This window comes from Eptesicus fuscus, chromosome 22 (genome assembly GCF_027574615.1).
Source record: "Eptesicus fuscus isolate TK198812 chromosome 22, DD_ASM_mEF_20220401, whole genome shotgun sequence".
Taxonomy (NCBI): Eukaryota; Metazoa; Chordata; class Mammalia; order Chiroptera; family Vespertilionidae; genus Eptesicus; species Eptesicus fuscus.
The window spans coordinates 44,108,497-44,132,925 of NC_072494.1; the positions used below are offsets into that span (position 1 = coordinate 44,108,497).

The 24,429-nt window shown below is 57.8% G+C and overlaps 2 protein-coding genes across 2 annotated transcripts; both read right to left on the bottom strand.

The window, feature by feature from the left end:
* Nucleotides 1-11,506: 11,506 nt before the first annotated feature.
* On the bottom strand, nt 11,507-14,872 carry FCRLB (Fc receptor like B). Its single transcript, XM_054712271.1, has 5 exons — nt 14,842-14,872; nt 13,687-13,941; nt 12,725-12,991; nt 12,034-12,306; nt 11,507-11,910 (listed from the first exon to the last, which is right to left on the bottom strand). Exons 1-5 carry the CDS (start codon nt 14,870-14,872, stop codon nt 11,507-11,509), a joined length of 1,230 nt encoding a protein of 409 aa, XP_054568246.1.
* Nucleotides 14,873-17,607: 2,735 nt separating this feature from the next.
* FCRLA (Fc receptor like A) lies at nt 17,608-22,177 on the bottom strand. The gene is made up of 6 exons (XM_008153155.3): nt 22,123-22,177; nt 20,107-20,124; nt 19,697-19,846; nt 19,193-19,459; nt 18,599-18,883; nt 17,608-17,911 (listed from the first exon to the last, which is right to left on the bottom strand). Exons 1-6 carry the CDS (start codon nt 22,175-22,177, stop codon nt 17,610-17,612), a joined length of 1,077 nt encoding a protein of 358 aa, XP_008151377.2. The 3' UTR covers nt 17,608-17,609.
* Nucleotides 22,178-24,429: the final 2,252 nt, after the last annotated feature.

Here is a 24,429-nt window from a genome sequence, read left to right on the forward strand (position 1 = left end):
CCTTAAATGTAAATGGATTAAATGTTCCAATCAAAAGGCATAGGGTAGATGAATGGTTACAAAAACATGATCCAACTATATGCTGTTTACAAGAGACCCACCTCAGAACAAAAGGCTCACACAGGATGAAAGTGAAGGGATGGGGAAAATTTTCCATGCAGATGGGAAAGAAAAAAGCTGGAGTAGCAATACTCATATCTGACAAAACAGACTTCAAAATGAAGGCCATCACAAGAGACAACACAGGGCACTACATAACACTAAAGGGATTGATCCAACAAGAGGATGTAACCCTGTAAACATATATGCACCCAATATAGGAGCACCTAATATATTTTAAAAAAAACTTCTAGAGGACTTTAACGGAGAGATCAACAATAATACAGTCATAGTAGGGGACTTTAACACACCACTGACTTCACTGGATAGATCTTCCAGACAAAAACTTAACAAGGAAACAGTGACTCTAAAGGATACAGTGGATCAGAAGGACTTAATAGACATTTATAGAACATTTCACCCCAAAACTGAAGAACATACATTCTTCTCAAGTGCACATGGATCATTCTCAAAGACAGACCACATGCTAGGACACAAAACAAGTCTCCACAAGTTCAAGAAGATTGAAATCATATCAAGCATCTTCTCAGATCACAGTGAAATGAAATTAGAAATCATCTACAGTAAAAACAGTCAAACTCATGGAGGCTAAATAGCATGTTATTAAATAATGAATGGTTTACCAATGAGATCAAGAAAGAAATAAAAAAATTCCTGGAAACAAGTGAAAATGAACACACAACAACCCAAAATCTCTGGGACCCAGCAAAAGCAGTTCTGAGAGGAAAGTTCATAGCACTACAGGCCAACCTCTAAAACAAACAAAAAAAAAAAAGAGAGAGAGAAATTAATAATAAACTACTTAACACTACAACTTAAAGAACTAGAAAGAGAACAAGAAAAGCACAGAGTAAGTAGAAGGAAGGAAATAATAAAGATTAGAGAAGAAATAAATGAAATAGAGACTAAAAAAAAAAAAAAAAAAAACAATGCAAAAGATCAATGAAACCAAGAGCTGCTTCTTTGAAAGGATAAACAAGGTTGATGAACTGTTAACCAGACTAATAAAGAAACAAAGAGAGAGGACCCAAATAAACAAAATCAGAAATGAAAGTGAAGTAACCACTGACACCACAGAAATACAAAGGATTGGAAGAAAATACTCTGAACAACTATATGCCAACAAGCTGGACAATGTGGATGAAATGGACGAATTCCTAGTAAAATACAACCTCCCAAAACTGAATCAAGAAGAATCAGAAAGCATGAATAGGCCAATAACAACTAATGAAATAGATGCAGTAATTAAAAACTCTCAGCTAACAAAAGCCCAGGTCTGGACAGCTTCACAGGGAAGTTTTACCAAACATTCAAAGAAGAACTAACACCTATCCTCCTCAGACTATTCCAGAAAATCCAAGAGGAAGGAACACTTCCCAGCTCTTTTAAATTTTTTTTATATATATTTAATTGATTTTTATAGAGAGGAAGGGAGAGGGATAGAGAGTTAGAAACATCAATGAGAGAGAAACATCGATCAGCTGCCTCCTGCACACCCCCCACTGGGGATGTGCCCGCAACCAAGGCACATGCCCTTGACCGGAATCGAACCTGGGACCCTTCAGTCCACAAGCCGACGCTCCATCCACTGAGCCAAACCAGTTTCGGCTTCCCAGCTCTTTTTATGAAGCCAGTATCATCCTAATTTGAAAACCAGATAAAGACACTACAAAGAAAGAGAATTAGAGAGAAACCAAGATGGCAGCATAGGTAGACACCTAAACTGCTGCCTTGCACAACAATTTCAAAACTACAAAAACATCATCCAGAAACACAGGAAGGCTGGCTGAGTGGAAATTCTACAACTAGAAGGAAAGAGAAAAGCACACTGAGACTCAGAGGAGCTGCAGGAGGCAGAGGTACTGAGACGCGCACATGGAGAGGACTGGTAACTGAGGGCGTGTCTGGCTTTCTCAAATGGGAAGGAGACAAAAGCCCCAACTGGACTGAACTCCAGTTCCGTGAGAGACTCTGGGGACCCAGACTCATTCGGGGAGAAACTGGACTGTCTGGCAGCAGGCGGAACTCAAGGGTGGCTTTCTCTCAGAGGTGCTTGCAGCAATTACCACTGGACACTGAGACACAGGGGCCTATTAGGGCAGGGCTGACGGGAAACCAATGCTGTCTGCTCCGCCCTTAGACTCCGCCCCATCCAAGCTGAGCACAGAGGCTTTTGCAAGTCTTGTCTCATAAGGGTGTCTCCAGCACAGAAGTACTCCCAGCATAGACACAGCTGATCCTCACAGCCAATTGGCCTGGAGGTCAATTGCTCCCAGTGATACTATCAACAATCAAGGCTTAACTACAACAAGACTGTGCACACAGCCCACAAAGGGGTGCACCAAGAGTGTCCACCTCAGGTAACTGGGGAGGCTGAGCCACTGGGCCCTATAGGACACCTAGCACACAAAGCCACTCTATCAACTCAGGGAAGCAGCCAAAATGTGGAGACAAAGAAACAGATCACAAATGAAAGAAATGGAGGAAAGCAAACAACTGGATATAGAGTTCAAAACCACGGTTATAAGGTTTTTCAAGAATTTTCTAGAAAAGGCTGATAAATTTAGCAAGACCCTCAAGGATATGAAAAACGACCAACTAGAAATTAAGCATACACTGACTGAAATAAAAAATATTATACAGAGATCTATCAGCAGACTAGAAGATCACAGGAATCAAGTTAAAGATTTGAAATACAAAGAAGCAAAAAACATTCAACTGGAAAAGAAAAAAGAATAAAAAAATATGAAGATAGTGTAAGGAGCCTCTGGGACAACTTCAAGTGTACCAACATCAGAATTACGGGGGTGCCAGAAGAAGAGAAACAGCAAGACACTGAAAACCTATTTGAAGAAATAATGACAGAAAACTTCCCCCACCTGGTGAAAGAAATAGACTTACAAGTCCAGGAAGCGCACAGAACCCCAAACAAGAGGAATCCAAAGAGGACCACACCAAGACACATCATAATTAAAATGCCAAGGACAAAAGACAAAGAGAGAATATTAAAAGCAGCAAGAGAAAAACAGTTAGTTACCTACAAGGGAGCACCCATATGACTGTCAGCTTATTTCTCAACAGAAACTATGCAGGCCAGATGGGAGTGGCAAGAAATATTCAAAGTGATGAATAGCAAGGACCTACAACCAAGACTACTCTACCCAGCAAAGCTATCATTCAGAATTGAAGGGCAGATAAAGAGCTTCACAAATAAGAAAAAGCTAAAGGAGTTCATCACCACCAAACCAGAATTATATGAAATGCGAAAAGGTATTCTTTAAGAAGAGGAAGAAGAAAAAGGTAAAGATAAAAATTATGAACAACAAATACATATCTATCAACAAGTGAATCTAAAAATCAAGTGAATAAAAAAATCTGATGAACAGAATAAACTGGTGAATATAACAGAATCAGGGGCATAGAAAGGGAGTGGACTGACAATTCTCAGGGGGGGAAGGGGTGTGGGGGGTGTGGGAAGAGACTGGACAAAAACCATACACCTATGGATGAGGACAGTGTGTGTGGGGGCGGTAAGGGTAGAGGGTGGGGTGGGAACCGGGTGGAGGGGAGCTATGGGGGAAAAAAGAGGAACAATTGTAATAATCTAAACAATAAAGATTTATTAAATTTTTAAAAAAGAAAGAGAATTACAGGCCAATATACCTGATGAACATAGATGCTAAAATCCTCAACAAAATATTAGCAAATCGCATCCAGCAATATATTAAAAAGATCATACACCATAACCAAGTGGGATTTATTCCAGGGATGCAGGCTGGTACAATATGCACAAATCAATAAATGTGATATATCACATAAAGAAGTTAAAATACAAAAATCACATGCTCATGTCAATAGACACAGAAAAAGCATTCAACAAAATCCAACACCCATCCTATATAATAAAGATGTAATATGCAAATGGTCATTACACCGTGAAGCGTAACAACCAACCGTGTAACGACTGGATCACGGATCAGCAGGAGGGTGGGGCAGCAAGCTACAAGCTGGTGGTGGAGATCTACAGGAGGGGGCAGGGCAGCAATTTATGAGGGGGGCAGGGGGAGGGGGGCAGGGGGAGCTACAGGAAGGCGGAGCAGCGGGCAGAGCACTACTGGAGGGCAGCAGCGAGCTACTGGCGCATGGATTCATGCGCAGAGCTACTAGTTTTTTATTAAAAACCCTCAGCAAAGTGGGAATAGAGGGAGCATATCTCAACAGGATAAAGGCCATACATGACAAACCTACAGCCAACATCATACTCAATGGGCAAACACTAAAACCATTCCCCTAAGAACAGGAACAAGACAGGGATGTCTGCTTTCACCACTCTTATGCAACACTAGAGGCCCGGTGCACCCCCCCGCCCATGCACTGGTGGGGGGGCATGGCCTGCGAGGATTAGCCCGCTGTGGCAGTGCCCCTCGTCCTGGTCAGCCGAGAGATTGTGGACCTGCCCTCTGAGCAACTACTCCTGCTGTGGGAGCACTACTCATCCCGGTCATCCGAGTGGCCCTCCCACTGTGGAGCACACTGACCACCAGGGGGAAGCTCCTGTGTTGAGCATCTGTGCCCCCTGGTAGTCAGTGCGCATCAGAGCGACTGGTTGACAGGTCGTTCTGGCCATTCCACCATTTGGTCACTGGGCTTTTATATCCTATACTAGAGGCCTGGTGCATGAAATTCATTGACGAGGGGGGCAGTGTCCCTCAGACCGGCGTGCACCCTCTTCCATCCGGGACCCCTCTAAACCGGCAGTCAGACATCCCTCTCGCAATTCAGGACCACTGGCTCCTAACCACTCACCTGCCTGCCTGCCTAATGCCCCCAACGGCCCTCCCCTGCTGGCCTGGTTGCCTCCAACGGCCCTCCCCTGCTGGCCTGGCGCCCCCAACTGCCCTCCTCTGCTGGCCTGGTTGCCCCCAAGTGCCCATCCAGATGGACATCCGGAAGACGTCCATCCTAATTAGTATATTACCCTTTTATTAGTATAGACTAGTGTCCCAGTGCATGAAATTCATGCACATTAAAAGGAAATTAATTAGAGGAAATATTTTAATATTGCTATTTTCCCTTTCTCTATGATAGAAGTGTCAGAGATGAAAGAAAATTAGTAAAATGTATATGAAAATCTCCCTCCTGTCAGAGTCTTGGGCACACTGCAGGACCTACAGTCAAGTCCCCACCCACCACCCGCATGCGCTTCAAAAATGCAGGAGACCTAGGCCCGGCTAGCCCCATGCCCATTAAGCCCCTCTGGGCGGGGGCGCAGCCTCAGGTCCCCCAGCCTGGCACCGGGTGGGGGCGCATTCTCAGGTCCCCTGTTAAGCCCTCTTGGGCGGGGGGCATGGCCTGAGTTCCCTCTTCAAGCCCCGCCAGGCAAGGGGCGCAGCCTGAGGTCCCCGGCCTGGCGATTGGGCTGGGGATGCAGCCTGAGGTCCCCGTCAAGCCCTGCAGGGCAAGGAGCATGGCCTGAGGTCCCTCGCACCGGCCAGGAGCCATGCAGCCTCAGGTCCCTGCTGTTCAGTCGTGATGTGATGGCGTCCTGGCTAATTTGCATATTCCTCTATTATTAATGAAAGCGTAATATGCAAATCGACCAATCAGCAGAACAACCAGTTGCTATGACACGTGCTGACCACCAGGGGGCAGACGCTCAATGCAGGAGCTGAGCCCTGGTGGTCAGTGCGCTCCCACAGGGAGTGGGCCTATGCCATCAGTCGGATATCCCCCAAGGGTTCCTGGACTGCGTAAGGTCACAGGCCGGGCTGAGGGAACCCCCCACCCCCCGCCAGTGCACGAATGTCGTGCACTGGGCTTCTAGTATATAGATAATACGGGAAGTCCTAGCCACAGCAATCAGACAAAAAGAAATAAAAGGCATCCAAATTGGAAAAGAGGAAGTAAAACTCTCATTATTCACAGACAACCTGATATTATACATAGAAAACCCTAAAGACTCCATCAAAAAACTACTAGATATTTTAAATGAATTTGGCAATGTAGCAGGATACAAAATCAACATCCAAAAATCAATGGCTTTTTTATACACTAATAATTAATTCTCAAAAAGACAAAATAAACAATCCCATTTACCATTGCAACAAAAAAATTAAGATACTTAGGAATAAACTTAAGCAAGGAAGTAAAAGACCTGTACTTGGAAAACTACAGGACGTTATAAAAAGAGATAGAAGATGATATAAACAAGTGGAAGAATATACCATGTTCATGGATTGGTAGGATCAACATCATTAAAATGTCCATACTACCCCAGGCGATCCACAGATTCAATGCACTCCCCATTAAAACACCAACAGCACATCTCACAGAGCGAGAACAAACACTCCAAAGTGTATAGGGAACCAAAAGGACCTGGAAGAGCCGCAGCCATCTTGAGAAAGATGAACAAAGTTGGAGGAATCACAAGGTCAGATCTCAAGCTATACTACAGAGCCAATGTAATCGAAACAGCCTGGTACTGGCACAAGAACAGGCATATAGGTCAATGGAACAGAACAGAGACCCCACAAATCGATCCAAGCCATTATGCCCAATTAATATTTGACAAAGGAGGCAACACAGTCCCTTCAATAAATAAATGAGACTACATCAAAATGAAAAGCTTCTGCTCAGCAAAAGAAACTATCAATAAAACGAAAAGGGAGCCCCCTGTATGGGAGAACGTATTTGGCAATGATACGTCTAGTAAAGGGTTAATATCCAAAGTATATAAGGAACTCATACAACTTCACAAAAGGAAGACAAACAATCCAATTAAAAAATGGGCAAAGGACCTAAATAGTCACTTCTCCACAGCGGACATACAGATGGCCAGAAACATATGAAAGAATGCTCAAAGTCCCTGGTCATCAGAGAGATGCTAATTAAAACAATAATGAGGTACAACCTCACACCTGTCAGATGGCTGCCATCAACAAATCAACAAGTGACAAGTGCTGGCGAGGATGTGGAGAAAAGGAATCCTCGTGCACTGCTGGTGGGAATGCAGACTGGTGCAGCCACCATGGAAAACAGTGTGGAGTTTCCTCAAAAAATTAAATGTGGAACTGCCATGTGACCCAGTGATCCCACTTCTAGGAACATATCCTAAGAAAACAGAAACACCAATCAGAGAGAATGTATGCACCCCTATGTTCATAGCAGCACAGTGTACAATAGCTGAGATCTGGAAACAGCCCAAGTGCCCATCAGCAGACGAGTGGGTAAAAAGCTGTGGTACATTTACACCAGGGAATACTGTGCAGCAGTAAAAAGAAGGATCTCTTACCCTTTGAGACAGCATGGAGGGACCTGGAGAGTACTATGCTAAGGGAAATAAGCCAGAGAAAGACAAGTATCACATGATCTCACTCACATGTGGAACCTAATGAACAGAATAAACGGATGAACGGAGTGGGTCCAGAAACATGGAAGCATGGAACAGAGTGGAATCTTGGAGGGAAGGCGGGGGAGGGTGAGGTGGTGGGAGGTAGTCAACCAAGGACCTTGTATGCATATACACGTGGCCCATGGACACAGAGAATGGGTCGGTGATAGCCTGGGGTGAAGAGGGGCTGGAGGGGGCGATAGAGGAAAAAAGGGGACATATGTAATACTTTCAATAATGAAGATTTTTTTAATTTAAAATAAATAATAAAAGAAACTGAGGCTTGAGGAACACAGAACGAGGGAATGAGGCTGACCCAGAGGGGACTTGCCAGGCCCTTTCTGCTCTCCGGTGGAGGACATGGGCTTCCTTGTCTGCTGCCTGGTCTGGACACCCTCAGGTGGGGTCGGACACAGAGCTGATCAGAGAACCAGACAGGAGCAGCTTCCTCCCGGCTCCCCAGCCCTGTGCTGCCATCCTGGCGCCGTGCCTGGCCTGTCTCCTAGGTGCCTCTTGGAACCTCAGACTGGATGAGGAGCACGGCCAGCAAGGGCAGGTCTTGCTGGGAGGCCGAGGTCTGTGAGAGCTTAGACAGGGGGGTCTAGAGGGCACGAAAGTCAATACCCACCCCATCGCCCCACCCCGTACACAGAGAAGTTGGGTCAGAAGTACTTCCATTCTCACCCACAGTCTTCATTGCCCCCCACCCCCCCGCCCACATCTTCAGTTCCAGTTGGACACAGGTGGCCGCCAGGGAGGGTGCACTAGCTCTCCTCTGAGGGTCTGCTTCACTTTTTCGATGTCTTACAAAATGACAACTGACTCTTATTCCTTGAGACCCTTCGGTTGCTAAGCCTCTTAGTGCTGATGCTAGAGGAGGGTGGCCGAGCCTCAGGGCAAACAGTCAGGAGGAAGGTGTGGAGTGGGGTGCTGGGCAGGCTCCTGGGAGCAGGCTCTCAGAGGCGAGAGAAGTCTGCGCAGGGAAGCTGGGAATCAGAGCACAAATCCCTGGACACCCAGAACCTCAGAGCCGGACCCAGGGGCCTGGACAGACCTCTCAGGCACAAGCAAGTGCCCGCCGAGATCACTGTTTGATCCTTTGCTTCTGATTAGAAACGAGCACCTCCTCCGGGGGGCTCACTGGTGCCCGGGGAGGAAGGGCTCCGAGCACCACCCAGACCCTACAAGGACTTCCAACAAGACTTCCCTGCTCTGCTCCCTTCCTACTCCCCGTGACCATCTCCTGCCACCTTCTCCCTGAAACGCCCGCCCCCACAGGCACACACCATTCTCCAGCCTCTCCCCATTATCTGCAGCTCTGCACCACGCAGGTCCTTCGTGTCTCCGTGAAAACGGTGCATCCATCCGCAATCTGTTCTACTCGGACTCTTGCTTGTCCTTCACGCCTCGCTGCCTTCCCTGGAGCCAGCGTGTCCCGAGCACTCACCCTCCTGTGCGCCCCAGGGGCTCTGGTGAACAACACTGAGGAGAGCGCGAGGAAGGGTGCTGGCGTGTTTCTGGTTAACTGCCCACAAAGACGTGGGAAATTGGGTTGTGGCTGAATATCAAGTGCAAGTGAAGGAGGGAGGACAGAGCTGCTGTCAGTGCTAAGGGAAGCTCACTGATGCCTAGGCCTGCGGACTGACGGGTCCGGGGTTCAATTCTGGTCAAAGGCACATGCCTGGGTTGGAGCTGATCCGCAGCAGGGGGTGGTGCAGGAGGCAGCCAATCAATGATTCTCTCTCATTAATGTTTCTATCTCTCTCTCCCTCTCCATTCCTCTCTGAAATCAATTATATATACTAGTGACCCGGTGCACGGATTCATGCACATTGAAAGGAAATTATTAGAAGGTGGCTGGTGAGGCAGGGGGACTGGGTGAGATGAGTCGGACACGCCCTGAAGCCACCTCCCACACTCCCTCCCCAGCATCTGTCGAGTGAGCGGGGGTCCCTCCGGCAGGTGGGGCCTCAGCCTGGCCTGTGGGGATCGGGCCGAAACCGGCTCCCCAACATCCCCAGGGGGTCCCAGGGTGCGAGAGGGCACGCTGCGAAGCTGCTGTCGTGCAGGGTGTGGAACGCAAACACAGTGTGCAGTAACCAGATTAGGGCCGACATGCCCAGCAACAACATAGCCCACGGCCAAGGTGGAATCTCCCGGCCCCGTGAGGAATTGGGCTCCCTCCTCTCTGGTTTCAGGGTGTGTCACTCGAGAACTGCTGCTGCCAAGTCACCGCAGCTGGGCAGCTACTGCATTGAGCGTCTGCTCCCTGGTGGTCAGTGCACATCATAGCACTGGTCGGACAGACACTTAGCATATTAGCCTTTTATATATATATACCAGAGACTTGGTGCGCGAAATTCATGCACAGGGGGTGGGAGGTCCCTCAGCTCAGCCTGTACCTTCTCCAATCTGGGACCCCTCGGGGGATGTCCGACTGCTTCTCACAATCTGGAACCGCTGGCTCCTAACCGCTCGCCTGCCTGCCTGTCTCCATGATTGCCCCTAACCCCTCTGCCTGCCTGCCTGATCGCTCCTAACCACCTCTGCCTGCCTGCCTGATTGCCCCTAATTCCTACTCTACCGGCCTGATTGCCCCTAACTGCTCCCCTGATGGCCTGATCTCCCCTAACCACCTCTGCCTCACCCCGCACCCAGGACCCTCCTCCAGCCGGCTGCAGGCACCCAGGACCTGGGCTGGCTTCACCCGGGCTGGCCGCAACCGCAGGGGACTGTGGGCAGGCGGCTTGTCCCTCTCCTGGGCCACAGGCACAGCTGTTGGTGCCTGGGACTGCAGGCACCGTGAGGCCAGCGGCTTGTCCCTCTCCTGGGCTGCAGCCTGGCTGGTCCCCATTCCTCTCTTGCATGCTCATTTGTGCCTGGCTGGTCCCCATTCCTCTCTCCCCAGTGTTGAGCGTCTGAGCCTTTACTGCTCAGGTGTGAGGGCGTGGTGACCATTTGCATATTAGCTCTTTATTATATCGGACTAGGGGCCCTAGTGCACGAATTCGTGCACCTTGAAAGGAACTGTGGGCCATGAGGCTGCAGTGGGCACAGGAGTGGGTCTTGGCCCATCCTCCACACACACCCCGGCCCCTCCTGCCACGGATCCCAGTCCCGTCTGCTGGCAGCCCCGCTCCCACGCGCTGATGGCCCCACGTGCTGATGGCGCTGGCCCCACTCACACCCACTGATGGCGCAGAGCGACTGGGGCCAGCACCCTCAGCGGGTGCGAGCAGTAGTTCTGGCGCTGGTAGCAGGTGCAAGCGGGGCTGTCACCTGCAGCGGGCGTAAGAGGCAGCTGCTGGTCCCGATCACCCCTCAGGAGCAGGGGGAGGTGGAGAAGCCCTGAGGGGCAATCGGGCGGCAGGCAGCTGCCGCTCACACCAGCTGACAGCGCCAAGCGATTGGGACCCGCGCCAGGCGCCAGCAGCGGGTGCAAGTGGTGGCTCTGGAAGATGGCCCGTCGACCCGGTCTAATTAGCACATTACCCTTTTATTAGTATGGATATATATGGGGGGGGGGGAGCTGACGGATGAAGGGCTTGGACCTTCCCTGCAGGGAATCCACGCTCCAGAGGCAGACAGGGACGCGTTAGAATTAGCATTAAGTTAATTATCTGTAAGTGCAACTTGACCCTCACATGTCCCGAGACTGTGTCCTCGGTGCCCTTAGGCAACAGCTGGCCTGTGTGGGCTCTAGCGGGAGGCCCATGGGAAGCTGGGGCCTGAACTCCCCGCCAGAACCCAGCACCCTCCAGGCTCCCTCCTCCTGGGGTCTGGGCAGAAGGGGGGGGGGTCAGAGGGAGGCCAAACAGGCTGCGGAGATGCAATCTGCTGACTCTGGCCCACAGGCTGTATGTGCTTCTGAAAACAGCAACGCCAAGGCCAAGCAGACAGACGGCTCTGCAAGGTCTCAGGTGCGCTGCGGGGAGCGGGAGCGGGAGCGGGTGCGGAGGGGACGGGACAGGCTGGCGTGCAGGGGGCGGACGCCTCTCAGCTCCCCGCAGCGCTGGTCTCCACGGACTCAGCCCAGGGGGCCTCCGGCGTCCCTGGTGCGGCCTCGGGCTCGGGGGAGGCCTGCGGGCCCCTCATTCCCAGGACCACTCGGCTCAGCAGGTCTCTGAGCAGCCGAATTTCTCGGAGCAGCAGGTCCACCTCGGGTTTCAGGGGCCCCGTGGCGGGGTCCAGTGGCGTCTGCGGGGCGCAGGCAGCAGGCGCGGCGCCGGGAGCTCTGACTGCGGGGGCCCGCGGCCCGGCGGAGGTGGCCTTAGGGGCGGAGGTGACCGACGGAGCCGACGTGGGCGGCAGGGACTTTCGGAAGGATAGCGGCTGGTTCCCGGGCGCCAGGGGCTCGGCCTTCGGGCCCTGGGCGGTGGCGGCCGGGTCGCCGGGCGGCCCTGTGGACGCACACGGGGTGGGGGGGAGGAGGGCTGGGTCAGGGAGAGGCGGCCCGGGAGGGGCGGGGAGGGGCCGGGGGAGCGCGGGGCGCGTGCAAAGCCGAGCGAGGGGCGGCCACTCACCGCGCCCCGGGAGCTGCGGCCACGCGCTGCGCTTGCGGACGCTGCGGGAGGCCGTGGCCGCCTCGCACCAGTGCGCCTCCAGCTCGCCGGCCTCCGCCTCGGGGACTCGGTACTCGGCCGCCCAGTCGAAGCGGCGCACGACGCGGCTGTGCTTGTAGAAGGCGAACTGCAGCGGCACCGCGCGCCTCCGCGGGTGCAGGCGCGTCTCGCAGCGAAGGACCGCCCCGCCGGCCCCCGCGCGGCCCGCCCTCAGCACCGGCGCTGCGAACAGCTCTGCGGGGAGGGCGGGCCGCGCGTGAGGCCCGAGCCAGCGTCCCGCCCGACGCCGCTCCCTTTCCGTGTCCCGTGAGGACGCCTCGCCGCCAGGAGGTCAGAGCGCGCGGAGGACAAGCTCCTGAGAGGCGGCCACGCGACCACGAGGGAGGGACGCGGCTCGGCCTCTGCACCGGGAAGGGGTCTCGGTGCCCGCCGCGCCCCAGTCCCGCCGGATCGCCACCACCGCCCCGCCCCTTGTGGACCCTACTCGGCATCAGAGCTGGGTGTGGCGGGCGAAGGGACCCGCCTCCACCGCGGAGCCGGAGAGGAAAGCGCACGCGGTCAGCAGAGAAATTCGCTCCTCCTTCCCCACCAGGTTCCCGACCCTGAGCTTCCCCCCGAGCCCAGGTCCGCCCACCTCGCACGGGGCGCCCACCTTGCACGGTCACGGCCACCGGGGCTGAGAACATGGGCGCGCTCTCCACCGGGAGGCGCATGGTGCCCGAGCACTGGTAGCGGCCGCTGTCGCCCGCGCGCGCCTGCGGCACCGAGTAGTTGGCTCCGGAGCTGGAGTAGCGCACGGCGCGGCCGTCGCGGTAGTAGTGCAGCCGGGACACCGCCCTGTCGTACCAGCCGCGGCAGCGCAGGACCAGCGGCTCGCCCTCGAACACCGCGGCGTAGGGCACCTGCAGGATCAGCCAGTCTGCGAGGCACCAGACAGCGACTCCCACAGGACCCGCCGGGTCCCTTCGCCGCCGCCGCTCACCCACCCCTGGGCGCCGCCCCGCCGCCAGGCCCGCCTGCTGCCGGCGGGTGGGAGGGAAGGGGAAGCAAAGATGCTCCAGCCTCCGAGGGGAGCGCCCGTCAGGGTCCAGGCTGCTTCCCCCAGGCGGCTCGGCGCCCTCCCGCCGGTCCTGCTCCCCCCGCCCCCCCCCCAGGCTCCTGCCCTCCCGCCCCGCAGGCTCCTGCCCTCCCGCCGGTCCTGCTCCCCCCCGCCCCCCCCAGGCTCCTGCCCTCCCGCCGGTCCTGCTCCCCCCCCCCCGCAGGCTCCTGCCCTCCCGCCGGTCCTGCTCCCCCCGCCCCCCCCCCAGGCTCCTGCCCTCCCGCCCCGCAGGCTCCTGCCCTCCCGCCGGTCCTGCTCCCCCCCGCCCCCCGCAGGCTCCTGCCCTCCCGCCGGTCCTGCGGGCTGGGGAGACTGGCCCTGTGCGGCTGCAGATGTCCGTTGCCACCCACTGCGGCAGGAGGCTGAGGGCACCTTGGGGGACAGACCAGCCTGAGTGCACTCAGTGCCACGTGCCCCCCTCTCCGGTCGGTCCCAATGGGGGTGGCCCAGCGGCCCTCCCACAGGATAGCCAGTACCCCAGGAGCCTGTGCCCACCCCCAGGGGCAGACACTCACCGTTGGATACAGAGAGGTGGACGGGGTCGCTGACGGGTGCTCCCCGGGTCTGGCACCGGTACACCCCTGGGGCCTGCACCTCGATGCTCCTCCCGTGAGAGGGCAGCAGCAGGTGGCCCAAGTACCAGAGGGTGCTGATGGGCCGGAGCTCCACGACCAGGGGGTGGTACCCGTCACACCGCAGGGTTACCCGCTCCCCCTTGAAGATGGTGGTCCAGGGAGGGCGCAGGGACAGCGTGGGCTTCTCCAGGGCCACTGCGAGGGGGGGGGCGGTGTGGAAGGGGGTCAAGGCAGGTGCCCACAGGTGTGCTCTGAGGTGGGGATCTCAGGAAACCAGCCCCAGGGCCAGCCCCCATCCCTGACCCCGCCTCCGGGGAGTCCCCGGGCTGCAAGGTGTCCATCGGTCAGCGCCAGGTCTAAGCGGCCGGGCGAGCCGTCACCGGACGGTGTGGCTGGGAAAGACCGGCGGGAGGCTCACGCTCATCACTGGGGCTGGGGCCCAAGTGTCAACACGGGCGAGGGGCCGTGGCACTCACCGGCGTGTCCACTGCCGGGCGCTGCGGAGCAAGGGCGAAAGGGAAGGAAGGAGGGCTTGGAGCTGTGAGGGGAGCCAGGGACTCTCGCCCGAAAAGACTCAGCAGGAACCCGGCCTGGCTTTCTCCCGCCTCTTCACCCTCCAAGATAGTGGACTGCTTGGAGTCGAGGATTGCATACCCCCCACACACACACACACGCTCCCCCCCCCCACACACACACACGCTCTCCCCCCCACACACACACACACGCTCTCCCCCCCCCACCCACACACACACGCTCTCCCCCCACCCCCACCCCCACACGCTCACACACACACACACACACACGCTCCGCCCCTCCACACACACACACACACACACACACGCTCTCCCCCCACCCCCCCACACACACACACACGCTCTCCCCCCACCCCACCCCCCCCACACACACACACGCTCCCCCCCTCCACACACACACACACACGCTCTCCCCCCACCCCACCCCCACACACACACACACACGCTCCCCCCCTCCACACACACACACACACGCTCTCCCCCCACCCCCACACACACGCACACACACACACACACACGCTCTCCCCCCACCCCCGCGTCCCCTGCCTCCCTGTGGACTCACCCAGCAGCAGGAGGGCTGCCAGCGGCCACATGACGGACCTGATGCGCCTGCCCAGGGCTGGAGACGCTGTGGGGGGGTGCTGCCCACTGAGCTCCACTCCTCACTCCTGAGACACCGTGGGGGGGGGGTGCTGCCCACTGAGCTCCACTCCTCACTCCTGGAGACACCGTGGGGGGGGGTGCTGCCCACTGAGCTCCGCTCCTCACTCCTGGAGAGGCGGCGGGGGAGCAGGAGGCGGCCGCTGTGTGTCGGCCTCAGGGCCCGCCAGCGCCCGGGCCAGCCCCACGGCCTCTGGAGCACCCGCTGAGCACAGCCTGCCCTGCCGCCCAGGCCCCCAGGCCCCGGCCACACCCCCACCACGGTCCAGCTGCCCTGTGAGCTTCGGGCGGGGAGACACCCTCAGGGCCTCAAGGTCCCTCCGGGCCTTTCTCCCGCGGCCTCCCCAGGACAGACCTCAGGGTGAGGCTGGGAGGGTGACATGGGGTGCCGCCCAGGGCTCACCCTCCCACAGGCGAGCAGACAGGAAGCCAGGCCTCCAGTGTCTCCATCAGGGATAGACAGGTAATGTGTCCACTCTTCTTTCTCCCTCCCTGAGCAGCCCTCAAAGTTAGAAAAAGCTTCTCTCCTACCCACCGCAGTGCCTGCCCTGTGGCTCCTCCACTCACTGGAGCCTCCTTCCTTCTGTCCTTCCGGGCACCCCCAAACCCCGGGCACCCCCCCTGGGGAGGCACGTCCCCCCTCCCCATGCCCACAGCACCCCCTCCCCGCGCCTGCGGCACCCTCACCTGAAGCAGAGAAGCCACTGCCTGGCCCCTCTGGTCTGACCTCCACTTCCTTCTGAGCCACGTGACCCTGCCCTGAGCAGCCAGCGGGCAGCCTGCGTCCTGGGTAAATACTTAATGAATTTTCCACCCGGATAGTGTGTCTCTGGTCCCCGCCCCGACTGTCAGCCGGGACCACCTCCTTCCCTGGGGACTCTGGCAGGAAAGAGATGATCCTACCTCAACTCGGTTAAGGTGGTCCCTTCCCCTCTGGCTTGGGACACCCAGAGCCCCTCTGAGCATCCCCTCCGTGCCCTCAAGGTGCCAGTCCTGTTAGCAATGCCGCTGCCTCTTGGGAGAATGCGATGGGAACTGCCTGCTTTGGGACCGCAGCCCCAGATCCCACCTGGCTCCTCACTCTGGGGCCAGTTGGGCGCCCACATGCCCGCAGCTCTGCAGAGGTCTGACTCCTGGCCAGGGCCTTCTCTGTGACAGAGTGTGACACCCGTCAGCCGTGCCTCGTCCACCCCAGCTGGCATCTCAGCCTCTTCACCCAATTCCACAAGAAAACCCACAAAGTGTGCAATCTTCCCCCAAAGCTCCCAGGACCCCTGACCGGGCTCATGCCACACAGTGCTCGGAGTTTGACTTGAAAAATCCACCCCCCCAACATTTCTTTATTCTCGGCTTCTTCCACATCCCCCCCCACCCGCTCCCCCGCGGTTGGGTCTTTTCCTGCATCCAGGACTTGCCCCCGGAAAGTCTAACTCTTCACCTCTATGCCTCACAGACACGTATCAATTACCACGGTTACCCGAGCAGCTGTTTGAAGCCTATCACGTCCTAATTCCTGGACAAGAGGTGCCATCAGCTGACAGAGTCGCCTACGTGGGTGGACACCGCGCGCAGGAGGGCGGACCCCTGTCACGGGCGTCCCAGACGTCGCCCAGGGAGCTCCCGCTCTCACGTCCAGCCGGGTCCCCTCCCTTGTTTCTTTTCTTTTTTTAAAAAAAATGATCCCAGAGAGAAACTTCGATTTTTGTTCCACTTATCCATGCATTCATTGGTGGATTCTCGTGTGTGCCCTGGTGGGCATCGAACCCAAAACCTTGGACGACGCTCAATCAACTGAGCTAACCCGGCCAGGGCCCCTCCCTGGTTTCCCGTGGCAGGTCCGGGAGGGGCAGATGCATCGTCTGTAACTCGCTGCGGGTCGAACCCTCGGCACAGAGACAGGAAGTGGGCGGGGGCTGCTGGGGAGCCTGGCGGGCGGGCGCTGTCCCAGCCTGAGCGCTGCAGCAGCCGTCCCAGCACAGGAAAGGTGTGGTTATGTCCCCAAGAGAGTATCGCAAGCTTTGAAAGGAAAATAGTTCCGAGACAACGTCCTTGCTGCCCCGGCGAGGCGGCTGCGCCAGAGGTCTGAGTCCGGGCGCCGGGCGCCGGTGGGCCGCGTCAGCTGTTCGAGAGGCAGAGAGGCTGACTGTGCGCGGAGAGGCCGTGAAGGCCGGCGTCTAACTATTTGCTGAGTGAGGCTGGGGTGGGGGAGTGAGTCGAAGAGGCACAGCCCCCTCGGACACCAAGCGTCCATGAGGCTGGGGTTCCCCTCCTCACTATTGAGGTTCGGGGCCGGAGAGTCCTCTGTGTTACAGGCTGTTCGCAGCACTCCTGTGTTCTACTTACTAAACCACAGAAGCAACCCCCAAACTGACAACTCAAGAGTCCCCTGGGCAGGTGGGGGTGGTCCCGCCAAGACTGCCCCCGGCCGTCTGCTTGCTTCTCTCGCCCGGGCTCCGTCTGGGCAGCAGGAGGCGCCGTGTGGGCTGAGGGGACTGGCTGCCAGGTTGAGGGGCCGCACAGCTCCCCTTGGCGCAGTCACCCACGCTCGCCTGCCTCCGACTCTGACAAGACTGGAAACCTGGAGGAGCTCTGTGCGCATGTGCAGGACAGAAAGAGGGAGACGGGAGAGCTCCATTTATTGGGGTGCTGGCAGCACTGCAGATGCCCTGCTCACACCTGCTCGGCGGGGCCCTTCCTGGTCTCCAGCTTCAGGTGGCCAGACAGGTCCCTCAGCTCCGTGACCAGGTGGCCGAGGAGCACCCGCACATCCTGCATCTGTCTGAGGAGAAGGCCCATCCGGTGGTGCAGGTGGGGGTCGGAGGCCTGCAGGGGAGAGGGGGGGCCTGGGCCCCCCGAGGAAGGGCTGGACGGTGGAGGCAGAGGCCTGGGCGGCTCCTCAGCAGGCATTCCCGGAGCCACGGATTTCGGAGGAGCGGGGTTCAAGACCGGTGGTGCACCGGAGCTCGAGGGACCTGGTGTGGGGCGGGGAACACACAGACAGTGACCCCGGAAGTCTGGCTCTGGCCGCCGCCCCTCCCCCAGCGGTCTTTCCTGCGCTCTGACTGCGCTGTGGGGCCCAGGGCAGCGGAGACAAGGACCCCCGTGTCCCTCCTGGCTCGCGTCCGAAACCCTGCAGCAGTGAGGCTGGTCAGAGGGCGGTGGGTGGCCGTCAGGGACCCTCCCCGTTCCCTGCATGTGGGTGGCACTGCCCTGAGGACAGTATGCAGCCTCCTCTGGGCATGACCTTCAAGGAGCTTCTCCCGGCAGCCTGCCCCGCCCCGCTCCGTGTCCCGCTCCGTGCGTGAGCCACTCCCGCCCTGGTCCCTCCCCCGATTCCTGCGACGAGGCCCCCGGCTCCCCGGCCTCCTCTGTGTTTCACGCCAGAAGCAGCCTTCACAATGGGGCTCCCGGAACCAACACGGGGCTGCGGTCCCTGGTGGGAGCGGCACCATGAGCAGCAGCGGCGGAGCTGGCGTGGTCCTGCTCGGGGAGGTGTCCCCTGGCCTGGGGAGAAGTCCCTATGTGTCCGCTCACCGTCCCAGGGGCCCGGCTCCTGGCTGCTGCCTCTGCTGCGTCCCTGTGAACCTGCTCACACTGAGCCCCACAGGGGCCACCGGCCTGCCCCCACCTTCCACACGCGAGCCAACACGCCCACTCACCCTGCACCCTGATCTCCAGCCGGGGGCTCCTTTTCCACACGTGGTTGTCCTCGGTGGCGGCCTCGCACCAGTAGGACCCCGAGTGGGCCTCTGAGGCTGCGGGGACCTGCAGCTCCGGGGACAGGCCACGGCCACGCACGGCCCGGCCCCCCTTGTAGAAGGAGAAGAGGAGGCGGGTGGCTGATCTCTGCAGGGCCAGCTTTGTCTGGCAGCTCAAGGTCACGGCACTGCCCTCTTGGGGCGAGGGCGAGGGCGTGGCTCTGAGCACCGGAGCTGGAAACAGTTCTGGGAGAGACAGAGGAAGGGCTCAGCCTGGGGTGGGGGGTGGGGTGCTCACACTCTCCCTGGGGAAGGAGCCATCTCAGGAGAGTTCCATCTGACCCTTTCAGTCCCGTCTTCACTGGCCTGGACTGGATCAGATCTAGTGACGGCGTCTGACAATCGTCCCGACGCCTAGTCGTCAACCAGGATGCATGGGATAGAGGGGCCCCCGGGACTCGGAGGGCCGAGGGGCTGCGGTGCACCTGCCCTCCGTGAGGAGGCTGGTCTCTGTCCCCCCTGTTCTGCCACAGAGACTCTGCCCTGAGCCCTCACCTTGGACGGTGACCGCCACGGAGGATGCCGTTTCTGGGCTCCCAGGACCAGGGCTCCGGAAGACGGCGCTGCAGTGGTAATGCCCGCTGTCGGCCTCTCGAACCACGGCGATGGTGAATTCCCTGTGGGGTCCGGGGGCACCCAGAACGGAGCCATCTCGGTAGAAGGTGACCCGGGCCAGTGGCCAGCCTCGCCAGGCCTGGCAGCGCAGAACCAGAGGGTCCCCTTCAAAGACGGGAGTGGCCGGGCCTTGGAGGATCAGCCAGTCTGTGGCCCAGAGCGAGAGCTGAGTCACAGCCCACAGTGGACCCTCAGCTTTCTGAGGACCAGGGAGCTCTCACCCCAACAACTTCTCTCGGGCCTGGGCTGAGGGCACCCCGGGCTTTGGGCGGAGGAGATGGAAGGAGAGCTGTCATCGGTGGCCGTTTCCTACGGCACCTTCCCGGGGGCCTGGGCTGAAGGGGGAGCTTGGGGAAGTGGGAGAGGACCTTCCCAGGACCTTACCGTAGGACACGACCAGACGGAGGGGGCGGCTGAACGTGTAGCCCTTGGCCCGGAAGTCCACTTCCCCGGAGGCCGAGTGGTCCCCAGGGTGGCAGGCGCTGTCCCAGGTGCTGACAGGGCCCTCACACTGCAGGGTCTCAGAACGGGCGGCTGAGGAGGGCGTGGCCCCAGAGGAACCAGGAAACCCTGCTGAGACTTGGAGAAGGAGAACAGGAACGGGCCCTCCAGCGGGTGCCTCCACCTCCTCCTCCTCCTGGGGGAGTCTCCCTTTTTAGAAAGGTCTTTAGACGCCAAGACCTTTTCCCCAGTAGACCCACGGGGTCTCTCAGAGGGTCTTTGACGTGGTTCACTGGCCTGCAGGTGCTCAGTGAATGACTGTGGTTTGGGGAGTGGCCAAAGGGTGGACTCACCCGCATGACAGCCAGCTGCTGTGGGCACAGGAACCCGGCCCCGGCCATCGACCCCGAGCGGTGGACACAGCAGAGGAGGGAAGGGAGAGGTCAGTTCTAACCTCCGCTGGGGCATCACGTGCCGGAGGCCCGGCTCTTCCTCACACCCTTTGTTTCATCATCACAAAGCTCCCAGGTGTGTGCCTGCACCCCGAGTTTCTACATCTTTAAGAAACGGGCTTGGAAACCCCGTTTAACTCACCAACGTTTAAAAGGGGTTGGGATGCAGCAAGGCAGTTCGGTATGTCTGAGTCCAAAATCTCGCCGTTCTCCTCCCTGCTTCTTAGCTCAGGCCAGGTGATTCCGTTCTCCCACCTCCACCCTTCCTGGCCCTCCCTGGCCCTGTCCCCTCCCAAAGGCCCCACACTCCCCTTTGACCTTGTCACTTCCCTCAGCGAGGCCCCTCCCCCTTCCTGGTTCCCCTCCTTCTGTCTGTCAGGTCCGTCAGGCCCAGGTGCTGTCCTCAGAGCCTCTGCCCCTCTGCCCCGCCCGGCTGCCCTCTCGGTTCCTCCATTCGCCCCCCCCTCCCCCCTCCCCCCCTTCCCCCCCGCCGGGCGCTCTCAGCTGCTTCTTTCACACAAAACCTGCCGTGGCTGCCAGACACTGTCCCTCAGAGCACAGCCAGAAGCATCACCACTCTCGTTTTGTGAATAAGAAAACCAAGTCCAGAGATAAAAAGGGACTTTTTCAAAGAAACACCCTCAGGGGAGAGTCGTGGAGACCAGAATGTCCACCGCGTCGGGAGCTCTGGCCGCCCAGGGCTGGCTCTGTGTTCAGTGAAACGATCAACGACATCACTATGGGGACCACGCAGGTGCGAGAATTCAGAGACAGAAGATGAGGTTAAAGACAAAGGAGAGGCCTCATCCCTTTGGTTTGGTGGACGGCACAGGCGGGGCACACAAGGTCTCCTCGGGAGGGAGGTGCCAGGCAGCCCGGGCAGAGGCTCCAGGACAGCTCCTGGGCAGGGCCGCCTCACCCAGGATTTGTGAGCGAGAGGGGAACGGGCATGGGGTGCTCTTTTCAGCAGAGGGAGTGGAGTGAGCAAAGCGAGGAGACAGGTCAGAGTGCAGCGGGAGAGGGCGTGAACCTAAGCAGCTGGGGTTTGCTGGAGCGCCACCTGCTCAGGGGAGCCCGGAAGTCGCAGAGGCTACCTGGGGGCCAGGCCTGCCGAGTGCAGAACTATTTCAAGGACACGGGCTGAGACAAGGCACTCAGCTGGGAGGTCACGGGCCCGGCCCAGGCCAGAAATGACGAGGGCTTGTCCTAGCAAGGCATTCCTATGCTCCAGGGACAGCGATAACTGGTTGTCGCAGAGCACAGGCAGAGGGGACTCGGCTTGTTCGCCGAGCCCTTGTCTGCGTGTCTGGTGGGAGGTGGGATGGAGCACCGGCCACGTGTGCTGGGAGACCTGGAGACACGCCGGTGGGTGTGTCCTGTGCGAGGCCGGGCGTTTGAATGTGACGCTCAAGCACAGGCCTGGGGTTGGAGATGCGATTCAGGGCTCAGGTCGCTCAGCTGTCCCGGGAAAGATGAAATGACAAATGAGCTGCTGGGGAGACTGCAGGAAGAGGGAACAGTAGGGTGGCGAGGGAGCCGCCAAAGGGACCCAGGGATGCCGAAGGACCGGGGGACGTGATGCCTGGGGGCCGGGGAGCGGAGGACACCGGATGGAACGCATGACCGCGAAGCCCACCAGGGCAGGAACTACAGTGTGGGGAGGCCCCTGAGACCAGACGTTGCCGCCGGGCCACCGTGGCAGCCAGACCGTGAGCACAGAGCGGAGGCGTCCGCGGCTTTGGTGCAAAAAGGAAGAGGAGCTGAGATCCTTGCTGCAGAGGCTCTGTGGTCCGGGGCCTGGGAGGTTTTCAAGTCAGTCCCGCACTTCACATCCCAGCCCGCCTCCTCGGAGGCCTGAGGAGGTCCAGGCTCCTTCCCGCTGGGCCACCCCTGCCCGCCAGCTCAGGCGTTACTCACCCAGCAGCACCTGGGCTGCCCAGAGCACAGGAGGCGAGAAGCAGCCCAGCTTCATGGTGGCTGTGAAGTCTCCGCAGCCTCACACCCCGCACCTCGTCAACACGAAACCTCTCAAATTAGAAAGAGGAAGTAAGTCTAACAGTCTTGTCTCCTCTTCTGCTCTGATTGGCTTCCATCCTTCAGGTCCCAGGTCATCTGCGTGGAGGGCTGTGGGGAAATGAGGGCGCTCCATCGCTCCTGGTCCCCGTGGGCTCAGGGAGCTTCCAGAGCTCCCTCGGCCTCCTGCTCCTGCTCCTGCGGGGGAGGGTCCCCGCCTCCTGCTCCCGCTCCTGACTAGCCCTGGCCGGTGTTGCTCATTGGTTAGAGGATCAGCCTGCACACGAGGGTCCCCGCCTCCTGCACCTGCCGGGGAGGGGGAGGCTGGCAAGCAGCGGGACAGGGGCGGAAGCTGCTGAAGGCTACAGAACCCGGTGGGCTCCCTGAGAGTTCAGGGGCCTGCCTGTCGCCTCCCTCTTGCCCCGCCCCCCCCACCGCCATGTTTCTAGAGCCTGGGCTGCGGCAGGACACAAGAAGAGGGCGGTGATGGCACCACATCAGACATAGTTGAGTCCCTCCTGGGCTCTGACCACCCAGTTTCTCGGACCCGGTCTCAGAACTGCAGCCCCAGAGGCTATGGCTCCTGGCTCCGGGAAAGGCAAGAGGAAAAGAGAAGTACCCAGAGGACCCAGCAGAGGCCCAGGCTCAGGCTCAGCCCAAGGCTCTGGTCCTGAGGAGACTGGAGACACCCAAGGAGACCCAGAAAGAGGGGGACTTGGAGGCGACAGCACCTCCCAGCTCCAGGGCCCGCCCCCCCCCCCGGAAGCCCCTGTCCCTGCCTCAGGATGTCCCCTTTCACAGAGGCTCCCAGTGGCACGGCCACCCCTGTTCTCACAGGATCGCCCCCCTCCTGTTATCCCCCAGGCCCTTGTGGCTGCCCAGAGGTGAGAGGAAGCGTCAGAAATGCGGAAGGGAAGGCCTGGGCTTGAAGGCAGGGCGGGTGGGGGGGCCTGACCCCCCAGCTGTACAAAACCACAGGCCAAGCATGCCCCCGAGGGCAGGCAGCTTTCGGGCCAAAACCAGCGTTTACAGGAAGTCTCCATGTCTGCGAGGCTTGTGTTCCGTGCAGATGGCCTGGGACTCAGGGTGGGCGAGTGTGGGCGGGAGGCAGGGAGGCGTGAGCTGGCGTGGCTGTGTCCTGAGAGAGCGCGGGCCCAGGAGAGAGTCTGGGCCACCCCGACGAAAATCCAAAGCGTGAGGAATTGGGTTGGACCTACCCCTCACACTCCCTCACACAGACAGCACTAAAACTGGACCGGGGATTAAATACACGTGTAAAACTATAAAACCTCCAGAAAAGCACAGGAGACATTTATCTGGGATCCAGTGCTAGGCTCAGGAGTCAGAGTTCGGAGACCTATTAAAGACGGAGGTTCCCTGGGTATGTGGAAATCATAAATCGATGGGTTTACTTGACTTAAAGTTATAGAAAAGTATGTTATAAGACATTTAATGAAAAGTTTTAACTAATCTTGATATAAATTCCTGTATAATTTAAATGTTCTGATGAAATTGTGCTTTCCTCAAAAGTAAAAGAAGAGAAATAAGGAATATTAATTCCAGTATACACAGGAGGACAGTAAAAGTGATCGTCTGGTGAGGAAAATATCTTAGGTGACTTTATACCTATTTCTTGATTTTTAAAAATGCAAAAGTATCAGAAATAAGAAAGGGGTTTAAAATTATTACAATGTACAAAATGGAAAGCAAATATAAGAGAAGGCTCGATCAGAAATCCAAAGCTAATTTTGTGGAAAGAGCAATAAAGTAAACCTTGGGCAAGTGCGATGAGGATGAACGGACCAGGAGGTCGAGGTTCCTCTCGAGCACTCAGCCGCGGAGCAGAATTTTGTTTAAAGTCCACACGGGCCCTGGGGTGGCCACACATGGTGGTCCTGTCGCTACGGGAAACTCAGCCACAGGGACCTGAGTTTGGTCCTTAAAGCGGGGGCTGGTGAGGACCCGGACAGGTCTCCTGGAGGACCCCGGGAAGGCTCGGGAGTCAGAGGTCAATGTCAGAGGGCTCAGGGATGGTTCTGAAAATAAGCACAGCTGGAGAGTGAGCTCGGAGGCCTTTCTCCTACCACGGGGCGTGGGTGTTCAGGGCACCACTCTTCCCACCACAGCTCAGTGCCAGTCGCTGCGAGTGAGTGTGAGTGGGAACTCTGACTGTGGGAATAGGAAGTGTATCCCAAAAGCCATGGCAACCAC

Excerpts from the sequence above, each read along its gene's own strand:
- FCRLB (XM_054712271.1), bottom strand. The coding sequence starts at position 14,872 with ATGTGGCCGCTGGCAGCCCTCCTGCTGCTGG. Across the intron at positions 12,307-12,724 it reads GGTGGCCGTGACCGTGCAAG|AGCTGTTCGCAGCGCCGGTG; the intron begins GTGGGCGCCCCG and ends CCCTCCCCGCAG. Across the intron at positions 11,911-12,033 it reads GCCGCAGCTCCCGGGGCGCG|GGCCGCCCGGCGACCCGGCC; the intron begins GTGAGTGGCCGC and ends GTGCGTCCACAG.
- FCRLA (XM_008153155.3), bottom strand. The coding sequence starts at position 22,177 with ATGAAGCTGGGCTGCTTCTCGCCTCCTGTGCTCTGGGCAGCCCAGGTG. Across the intron at positions 19,460-19,696 it reads CCGTCTGGTCGTGTCCTACG|ACTGGCTGATCCTCCAAGGC; the intron begins GTAAGGTCCTGG and ends TCTGGGCCACAG. Across the intron at positions 18,884-19,192 it reads CGTGGCGGTCACCGTCCAAG|AACTGTTTCCAGCTCCGGTG; the intron begins GTGAGGGCTCAG and ends TGTCTCTCCCAG.